The sequence below is a fragment of the Bison bison genome, unplaced genomic scaffold (assembly GCF_000754665.1).
Source record: "Bison bison bison isolate TAMUID 2011002044 unplaced genomic scaffold, Bison_UMD1.0 scf7180017864390, whole genome shotgun sequence".
Classification (NCBI taxonomy): Eukaryota; Metazoa; Chordata; class Mammalia; order Artiodactyla; family Bovidae; genus Bison; species Bison bison.
The window spans coordinates 8,740,197-8,751,192 of record NW_011494962.1 but is presented as its reverse complement, the minus strand read 5'-3'; the positions used below and the strand labels follow the sequence as shown (position 1 = coordinate 8,751,192).

Below are 10,996 nucleotides of genomic sequence, written 5' to 3'. Positions count from 1 at the left end.
ATGAGAAGAGTTGACTCATTGGAAAAGACACTGATGCTGGGAGGGATTGGGGGCATGAGGAGAAGGGGACGACAGAGGATGAGATGGCTGGATGGCATCACTGACTCGATGGACGTGAGTCTGAGTGAACTCCGGGAGTTGGTGGTGGACAGGGAGGCCTGGCGTGCTGGGATTCATGGGGTCGCAAAGAGTCGGACATGACTGAGTGACTGAACTGAACTGAACTGAACTGAAGTACATGGCTGGTATCCGAGGTAAGTTTAGAATAAAAGATTTATGACATTTACTATATTTCTTCAAAATCAAAACTTTATTCCAGTTTTACCATTAGTTATTTATAGGGAGTCTATTGATTATGTAAAGCTGAATTGTCATGAAGGAAGAAAAAATTAAGAAAAAAATGAAGAAAAATGACTAACTACAGGGACCAATAGATTTGAAATGTCTGCTAGATTCCATGCGAATTTAGTTTAGAGCACATGAAAAGCGTCCCCTGATCATTAAATTTAAGGTAAATTTTTCTGAGAATGGTATTCTCCCTCTCTTTAAACTCTCTGTTGGACAAATTCCAACCTGAGTGGGAGGAAGCAGAAGAGGCTGATGAAATGGAGTAGGCAGAACTGGTGGACTTTGACAGGAATCTGGCGCCAGTAGGATGGAGAAACCTGAGGATGATGAATGCCATCTCCAGGTAGGACTCGTTGTCAGACCCTTACAGGGAAGGTGAATAACACTCACTGCTGACATTTTGTATGCAGTAGTCAATGCATTGGAGAAGGCAACGGCACCCCACTCCAGTACTCTTGCCTGGAAAATCCCATGGACAGAGGAGCCTGGAAGGCCGCAGTCCATTGGGTCGCTGAGGGTCGGACACGACTGAGAGACTTCACTTTCACTTTTTACTTTCATGTATTGGAGAAGGAAATGACAACCTACTCCAGTGTTCTTGCCTGGAAAATCCCAGGGACGGGGGAGCCTGGTGGGCTGCCGTGTATGGGGTCGCACAGAGTCGGACACGACTGAAGTGACTTAGTAGCAGCAGTAGCAGCAGCAGTCAATGCATCGAAAATCATAAGACGCTCATGACTTGCAATTATTTTTAATATTCAACTACGCTGTTTCAGAAGTTAGGTGAATAACCTCGTGTAAAAAATTGTATGCAAAACCGATACAATATTGTAAGGTAAAAAAAAATAATAATTTTTTAAATTGTATTTTAAAAATTATTCCCTTTTTACCTAGAAGAGGAAACGCTTTAATGGACAAATATTTAGGTGACAAAGAGTTTTAAGAGATGAATGTATAATACGAAGTGTTATCAATGGAGCCCTCCTACTCCTCTGGGTCACTTATGCCTGACTTTGCTGACAAGTCTCGAAGGTCGGGGGTTGCAAGGCTCCTGTGGTTGTGATCAAGACCCCTACTTCAGGCCTTGTTCAGTCCCGGCAAAAGTCCTCCTTAAATCCCACAGGCGGGTCTTGGTAGACGAGAGTGAGGCAGAAAACCCTGCGTTCTTCTATCCATCCTGGGCCAGAAATATGTACGGAAATGCCGTATTTCAGATGTTTCTCCTTTTCGGCCGCCTTGTTCTGGAGAAAGTAAATAAAAAGGCAGTGCCACCAGTGTGGGGAAGACAGAGGCGGAGGAACCATATTCTTGGCGGCGGTTCCCACATCGGGAACGGTCGCCGGGCTGCGGAGGAGAGCCTGCGGGAGGAGAGCTGGTCCTCCAGGCGGTACTTGGGAGGGAGACACTGTGTCTGGAGGCCTGAAGCCAGTGCTGCTGAGCATCCGCAGCAATCCTCGGCTTCTGGGCGGGACCACGGGGAACGTGATGGGGCCCCGGCGGAGGGATGGGCGGAGCCAGCCTGTGTGGGGAAAGGCAGAAGATTCTCTCCCCTGCCTCCTTATCCTAGGCCTCCGTACATGGTTGCTGCTCCAGAAGTCAAGCCTCCATCTGACTTCCGTCTCGGGTTACCGCACAGCTTCCATTTCCCGGAGGAAAAGGGCCGACACAGGAGCTGGTCGGCCTCGACGGGCAGCCTTTCCCCAGCAGGGCTGAACTAAGTTTTAGGCTGAACACGCCTGGCAGGTGTTTGCAGATGATGACTGAGGTTTCTGTAGGGCAAGGAAGGGACTGATGGACAATTTCCTTCCATTTCAACCCCAAGCTTGCTAGTTGGACACCAGCTAGTTCTGGTTCACGACTCCAGGGTCAGAGTGCGGGCCTTTTCAAGCGAGGCGTCTACATGGTACTGGGAGTGTCAGTTGCGGAGTAGGGCTGCGTGGCCTTGGCTTTGTAGTGGTCCGGCCTGAACGCCTGTTCTCGCTCTCCAGACTGCAGGTTCTTAGCCCACTGGTTGGGCAGGGCTGGTGGTGTTCACCTGTCCCAGATGGGGTCCCGGATGCCAGAGCCAGGGTGGGCTCCTTCCTCGCCCTCCCCCCCCCGCTACCCCTCGGGCAGCTGGGTCATGTGCAGCCGTGAGTCCCCAAGACCACAGCCCAGAAGAGCAAGGTTGCCAAGCCCTTGGCAGCTGAGGAGACGTTGACAGAACAAGTAAGCGCATCCTTAGATCTTATGTTCTCAAGATCTGCTGTGATTTTTAAAAAATTCTCATAACATTTTATTTTACTTACTGTACTATATTTTAAAGGTTTTTATATTTTAAAATATATTTTTATATTATGAGGTATAGAAAAAGAAATGTCTATTAAGATTATGAAAGGGGCCAAGTGTGGGGGCGGGGTTCCCCGGGTGGTCCAGTAGTTAAGAATCCGGACACTTACACTGCCGTGGGTACGATTCAAGCTAAGATCCTACCAGCCACGCAGTTCGACCAATAATAATAATAATAATAATGATAAAAAGATGATGAATGGAACAAGTGGAACAAGTCACAAATTTGGCATAAGCGTATTCAGTGTGGAGTCGCATCACACAGTACTGTTTTTTTGAGACACGTGCACTTTCTCATGAGTAGTTTCCAAAACGGAAATTGCTTTTTGGTTCCTGTGTGCTGTGCTTAGTTGCTCAGCCCTACAGGACTCCTTTCAACCCCATGGATTGTAGCCCACCAGATACTTCTGTCCATGGGGATTCTCCAGTGAAGAATACTGGAGTGCATTGCCGTGCCCTCCCGCAGGGTATCTTTCCCAACCCAGGAATCCAACTGGGGTCTCCTGCATTGCAGGCAGATTCTTTTGGTTCTTAGTTGGTTTGAAAAGAAATTAGCAGAATGAGCTAGACGCTTCCTCCCATAGTATGTGTGCAGTGTTCCATTGCCCAGGAAAGAGGCCAGCTTCTGCATGGAGCTTCTTCCCGCATCCTGTCCCTCAGTAGCTCTGCCCATAATTAAACATTTTGTTGTTGTTGTCCAACACATGCTATTATTCACTTAGTTATTCATAAATTTGTATGAAATTTATGAGATGGCCAAATTCTACTCACTTGCTGTGTTTCTAAAATTGTGCCCTTTGTTGAAACAGCCTGAGGTGACAAGCAGAGTGAAAGAGCTCTAATTAAAATTCTCTGAGAACTCAGCAGTAGCAATTAATGAAACAGAAGAGGAAAGGAGCATAAAAATAGTCTTTAAAGAGGCCTCATCAAACTCTGGAGGCCAACCAACAGGGTTTCTCCTGAACAACAGGAGGCAGAGAATTATAAATTTATAAAAACATCTTGTTTCTCTGGTCCCCAAATTGTATTCTGAAGCAGGAAGTACAGACTTCTTGTTAATAATTCCCAATCTTGTGCAAATTAATGCACGTTAAAATAAATCATAAAGTTGAGTTAGAGATCTCATTAATTGAAGCCCCAGCACATATTTTAGAGAATCTTAATTATTGGGCTAATTACTCAAACTCCACTTTTTACTTTTTTGCAGAAAAACAGTTCTAGATTAGAATTTGCTTCTTTGAGGTAGTAGTGTAGAGATGTGTGCTTCTTCCAGAACTCTGGGTGAAGAATGCATTTTTAGTTATCATCGGGAATATATTAAGGACTTAAAGTACTGGGCTTGGTGAAATATGGGAAAATGTTTATTGCACCTGATTTTGCAATGAGAAAAGACTTGTAGTAACAGGAAATAAGCAATGACAATATATAGGTGATTAAAATGCCTTAATTAGGATGTTTTGTTTGCATTTTTATGGAAATAAGGGGGTAAGAGTACATGACTTTATTCTAGTGTACTTTTGAATGGAAAACAGTCTCTGTGTTGCTGCTGTTTGTCACTTTCTGTACTTCTCCTGTTCAGTGAAGTCTGTGTTTTCCTTGCAAACATAATCTGTATTAAAATCTGGTTTGTTTTTCATGTTCCAAATAAACTTTGTTTACACAAACAGGCAGCATGCCAGATTTAATGAATGCTCGTGTAGAGCACAGGTATGATTAGATCTCTTAGCTTCAAAGTATATGGCGAAGAATCCATAAGAATATTAAGTATGAGAATCAGAATCATCAATAATAGTGGCACCCCACTCCAGTACTCTTGCCTGGAAAATCCCATGGACGGAGGAGCCTGGCTGGCTACAGTCCATGGGGTCGCTAGGAGTCGAACACGACTGAGCGACTTCACTTTCACTTTTCACTTTCAGGCATTGGAGAAGGAAATGGCAACCCACTTCAGTGTTCTTGCCTGGAGAATCCCAGGGACGACGGAGTCTGGTGGGCTGCCGTCTATGGGGTCGCACAGAGTCGGACACGACTGAAGTGACTTAGCAGCAGCAGCATTGTTAGATCAACATTTTGTGTAAAGAGGATTCTAGACTTTTATTTCAGAGTACTTAAATAGAAAGCAATTGCATGTATATATGGATAAATGTTCATTTTGCTGTCATTTCAGCACTCTTCCTTTCTGCTTTTTAAACTACTGTAAGGTGTTTCTATATAATAAAATACTAGAAAATATATTTATCTTGTAGAATGAGAAGTATGATTCATGAAAAGTTTATGAGAGCTGCAGAAGAAGAATTTTTAATTCAGAATTAATTCCTTTTCTGTGATGACTTAGGATGGATTATAAATCCATGGGGACATTTCTTGCCATTTTGTGGACTCTCATATCCTGACCCCTGAAGAGCATAGGATGAGAGGAGTTTATTCCAACATTCCTGATAGAAAGGAGGAAAAGGCCAGTTTCATATAGGCATACCTCTGGCTTATTCACTCCTCGTTCTTTTACTTGTACTCGGTGCTAGGAAAATTGTTAGGGGGTGTCTATCTCTCCCCTTTCTTGGTGGTGCTCTGGAGTTTTATTATGTGAATGCTTGGAATAGGGATTTTTGCACTAGCAAAACAGGTTTTTTGCCCTTACCCTTTGCTGTCCCATTTTCCTCTGTGATGTGAAGTGGGGGAGTTCTTCCTATGTATTGCAAACAGTAAGTCCTCTATATATGAATGAGTTCAGTTCTGAGAGTGCATTTGTAAGTCCAATTTGTTTGTAAGTCCAACAAAGTTAGCCTAGGTACCCAGCTAACACAATCAACTATATAGTTCTGTACTGTAATAGATTTATAATACTTTTCACACAAATAACATATAAAAAGCAAACAAAAAATAAACATTTTTAATCTGATAGTATAGTATGTTGAAAAGTACAGTAGTACAGTCCAGCAGCTGGTATACAGAAACTGACATCGAGTGAACAGGTGAGAAGAGTTACTGACTGGAGATGGAGAGAAGGAGGTGGGAAGCAGTGGAGATGAAGAATCACTAGCAGTAGGAGATGGAGGGCAAGCTGCAGTTTCACTCATGCCTGAACACACGTTCGCATCTTTCAAAGTTCGCAACTTGAAGGTTCACATGTAGGGGACTTACTGTATCTTCTTTTGAGTGATGGGAATTAGAGTTGACAGGATACCCTGCTATATGTAACTTTCCACTGAAAACCACTAAGGCTATGGAGGACAGGTCAGAGTTATTGTTTGTGCTTCACTGTCACCTTTGACAGCTGAACATCTGTGAGTCAGATAATTTTCTTAAAGATACTCATAAGTGTTCATAAGCCAAATACGATCTGCCAGTGCAAACAAGAGCAATCTTGACCACACCCTGCACTTTACATACTGTCCTATCCTTTATTCATATTAGGAAAACTGAGGATCAGAGAGTTTAATTTTTTACCATCAGAGTAAAAAAATGGGCAGAGTTGGAATTCAAAATCAGTTCTGCCTGATTCCAGAAGCCAGACTCATTGCTGTGGACCACACTATCTACCCTTTTCAACAGAGGCCCAGTCCTCCTGTGGCTTACAGTTTTGTAGGTTCAGAGCTTCTGCGAACACTTAAGTATTTCAGAACCAAATCCTCCTGCCTGATACATTAAGTTGATGCTTCAAATAGAGCTTGATTTTAAAATGGAAATTAATGACCTTGAAGAAAGACATCTGCTACATTTCTGACTTCTCTTACATCAGAATATCATTAGTTAAATAAAATTTTATATTTTCTTAGAATGGTAAAAAGGGCGTTTTCAGAATTCTTTTTACTTTTATAGCTTTCTTGACTTTATTTTTTAAAAAAATCTCAGGCTCAAAGGCAGTGGATTTTTATTCACTTGCAGAATAATCACTACTGTCAGTAAAAAGAGTTTTAGCAAGTTTTTTCCCTCAAAAATATTTTATGTGTGTGTTATCACCATATTTGGAAAAATTAAATTATTTTTGGCTTTAGAAATTGTTTATTTAAAAAATATTTGGGTGCACATATGTTTTACCTTTTGCTGAAGTGTCTGAATTTTGATGAAGATTCTGAAAAAGAAAAATAGGTCGAAAGATACAATTGTTATTCAGAAAACAAATTTGGAAAACCAAACCAATAATGTCCACAATCTACATATAGGAATTTCTCTGCTATGATAAAAAGAAAATGCATTTCTTGGTGTCTTATATAAATATTACTTATTAAACAGGAAATCTAAATTGTAAGATGAAAGAAGAGTCTTCTAACTGTCATAATCATCGATCTTTATTATTTGATTAAAAAAAATAATTTCTAGCATAAGCTCAGCCTTCTTAGTATTATTTGAACAGTTCTGCAGATATTGCCTGGTGGCAAAATAGCTTCCCTGGTGGCTCAGACAGTAAAAAAGTCTGCCTGCAATGCATGAGACCCAGGTTTGATCCCTGGGTGGGAAAGATCCCCTGCAGGAGAGTATGGCAACCCACTCCAGTTTCTTTCCTGGAGAATCCCATGGACAAAGGAGCCTGGCGGGGCTGTAGTCCATAGGGTAGCAAAGAATTGGACACGACTAAAGCGACTCAGTACACACCCACAGATAGTGCCTAAATTCAATCCCCCTTCCACAACAGGGACTGATATTTTAGTATAAAAGATTTGTCATTTTCGATGTTTAGTGTGTTCAGTTCTTATTTTAACAGTCATTTATATACAGGCTTAAAAAATCATACAGATTCACTGTATAGTTTCATTTCTTTATTTTGTAGGATTAAAAAGAGAAACTGGTAGTCAAATACTTGAGATTGTATCCTGGGTTAAAAAAAAAAAAACTATCTGAAATTTTGTGTTTTTCATTATCATTTAAGTTTGTATCCATTAGCATGGGGGTTTTTATTTGCTTGTTTGTTTATGTTTATTGTACACCTGGAGTTACTTTAGTGGTTTAGAATTTACTGGCTATAACTTCATTATCATGAAAACTATATAAGGTAGGTGATTCACAGATTCATTAAAAGTTACATTTCAGTCAAAAAGAAAATTCAATTTTCTAACAAGATCCGTTTTAATTGACGCTAAATTTTTTTGGAAATTTTGCTTTGACAAGTTTGCTTTGAAGGAAATCCAATTAATGAAAAGCTTGATTTTTCAAACAAACAAACTAGGGAATAATTGTTTTCCTGTAACAAGGAAGTTGCTAGAGTATTCCTTTTAGAGAGAAAAGTCTTCTGTCATGTTTAGAATGTAATTAAACATGTATGTAACTTTTCATTGAAGAGTATCATTCACATGAACCTTCTCAGAAGCAATTCTCTTAGGTAAAATAGTTCATCTATTAGAGCATAGATTCAACTACTAAGCTGAACACATGAGATCTTTACCCTAGCTGTGTGGGTGAGATTGTTAAACACCTTACATGACTTAACTAGAATTCAGTTTATTCAGAAATGTAAACTTGTATTTTTAAATCACCATGACACCCACCTACAGCACAATGTGTAAGACTGTATTTTTTTTTTAAGACTGTATTTTTTATTTGTAGTTTGTTTATTGTGTATTTAATGGAAATATGTGAGCTTCTGGAATACAGTTCTAAAGAATGGAAAATTGTTTCCAGTGCTAGGTGGGAGCATGAAGTATAGATGGAGTACAACTGCATTTGTGATATAGTTCTTCATTTTGCCAAAACTTACATTTAGTAAATACTTAATTACTTCCTGGTATGGCAGGAAATAGTGTTTTGTTAGTTGACCTAAAAATGCAGCCAAGAAAAAGGACAGCTTCTGAAATTTGAATCTGTTGGCAGAAGACATATTTCTCAGTGTTTCTTTAGTTTTAGGTTTATGGTGGGTGGATAGATTGAAATAGTTTGGCATTATTAGCCATAGTTGGTTACTACAGAAATAATGTAAAATATACTTACTATTTGTGCTGATTTTCTTGTATAGGTGGGCTTATAGTTAAGATACGTTGAGAAAAGGGATGGACAAAATGTCTGAATAATGCTGAATAAACTTTGAAAAGGTACTCAAGCAGAATCTGTTTACTTGGGGATATTCAACTATTTATTTTGACCCTTGACATATATGAAATAAAACTGGTAAATGTCAATTCTTTTCTTCATTTCTATGCATGAATAGTCACATACAATTTAGTGCTCTTAAGTATAGAAGAAATGTGAAATATGATATGAGCTTCTCTCAATTATTGTAATTGTCCATATTTTCCTAGGAAATACTCTGTTTCTCCTTGAAGGATTCTTTTGCTTCAGATATGTTGAAATTTTGATATTTTTGAGAAAACTCATTTTTGTTTATCTAGGGAGTTACAGAAAATGAATGTTTAAAGAAAGCTTTTTCTTTAAAAAGCTTTTTTGTTGTTGTTGTTAAAGTGCTACTTTAACAGCATTTGAAATGCTTCATCCTAAAATTAGATTTTCCTCCTTCTTTGATCATTTGTTTGTTTCTACTGATTTACTGAGAGCAGGACATAAAAACTAAAGAACAGCCAAGTGGTCTTAACAGATGGGAAGACATGTGTCCACATTCATGTATCTGGTTTCCTACTCTAGCATTTATCATGAGGTTGGCTATAACCAATGGCCCAGAGATAAGAGAGTATTTAGTGGTACTTGGGTGAATTAAACTCTTCTTGGCCTCATGAGGAAGATTATAAAAAACTACTACAGCATCATCTCTACTACTTCCACTAATAATAATGGGTGGTAGTGGTTTACTTGCTAGGTTGTGTCTGACTGTGACTTCATGGACTGTAGCCTGCCACACTCCTCTGTCCATCAGTTTTCCTAGGCAAGAATGCTGGAGTGGTTTGCAATTACTTTCTCCAGGGGATCTTCCCGGCCCAGGGACTGAACCTTCATTTTCAGCATTGTAGGTGGTCTCCTGCATTGCAGACAGATTCTTTACCTCTGAGCCACTCAAAATATACTCTCATCTGGCCCATTTGTTAGTGTTATTTCTGATTCAAGAACCCTGCAAATTCTGTTTTCTTTTTCTGTTTTAGAGATGAGGAAAACTGAAACTTAGAGAAGTTAATTAGTTTTCCAAAGTATATTCACCTGGCAAGTGGCAGATCTCAAATTCAAATCATCTCTGCATGACCCTATGCTTTTTGTATTTTATTATCAGCTCTAGGTATTTGTATTATCTCCAAAATGTGGTAATCTAAGAGAAATGAATAACTTGTTGCAAGTTAATTCTCACTTGTTATCTTAACTTCAGCTGTTGATATGAGACCTTTGCTCCTCAGTTACCACTGTCACTGTTCATGTAATGCAAATAGGATATTAAAAATTCTGAATTTATTACATCTAATTGCAAAAAATACAATTGTAATTATTTATAATAAGATATAGGGAGAAAAACAAATACCATATATTAACATGTATGTATGAAATCTAGCAGGCTTCCCTGGTAGCTCAGCTAGTAAAGAATACACCTGCTATTCAGGAGATCCCAGTTTGATTCCTGGGATGGGAAGATCCCCCGGAGAAGGGATTGGCTACCCACTCCAGTGTTCTTGGGCTTCCCTGGTTTCTCAGATGGTAAAGAATCCTCCTGCAATATGGGAGACCTGGATTTCATCCCTGAGTTGGGAGGATCTCCTGGAAGAAGGCATGGCAATCCGCTCCAGTATGGCATGGAAACCTATTCCAGTATGGCATGGCAACCCACTCCAGTATTCTTGCCTGGAGAATTGCAATGGACAGAAGAGCCTGCTGGGCTACAGTCCATGGGGTCGCAAAGAGTCGGACATGACTGAGCGACTAAGCACATGGAATCAAGAAAAATGGTAATGATTAACCTATTTGCAGGGCAGGAATAGAGACATAAATGTAGAGAATGGACTTGTTGATTGGGGCAGGGGTGGATGATTGTGAAGGAGAGGAGGAGATGAATTGAGAGTAGCATGGACATATATACACTACCATGTGTAAATAGATAGCTAGTGGGAGGCTGCTGTATATCATAGGGAGCTCAGCTTGGTACTCTGTGATGACTTAAAAGCGTGAGATGGGAGAGTAGGAGGGAGACTCAAGAGGGAGGAGATTTATGTATACATATAGCTGATTCACTTCGTTGTACAGCAGAAACTAACACAACATTGTAAAGCAGTTGCACTTGAGGAAAAAAAAGACATAGGAAGTCTGATAGTAAGAAATTACTGATTTTTACTAGTCACCTATTTGAAACAATGACAATTTATATATATTAGTATAATTGTCAACTTTGTAAATCAGTCTTTTTGAAATTTCAAGACTGGTGCCTTCAAGGTAATAGAATCTGTGCTCTTCCTATCCA

The 10,996-nt window shown here is 39.8% G+C and overlaps 1 protein-coding gene across 4 annotated transcripts in view; it reads right to left on the bottom strand.

Annotated features, from left to right (window-relative positions):
* Nucleotides 1–10,996, bottom strand: part of PIK3C2G (phosphatidylinositol-4-phosphate 3-kinase, catalytic subunit type 2 gamma) — a 306,650-nt gene that overhangs the window by 192,660 nt on the left and 102,994 nt on the right. For all 4 annotated transcript variants that reach the window (XM_010858753.1, XM_010858756.1, XM_010858754.1 and 1 more), the window contains one exon: nucleotides 6,715–6,748. In XM_010858753.1, the coding sequence (XP_010857055.1) occupies nucleotides 6,715–6,748 (34 nt within the window). The remainder of the gene's footprint in view (nucleotides 1–6,714; nucleotides 6,749–10,996) is intronic.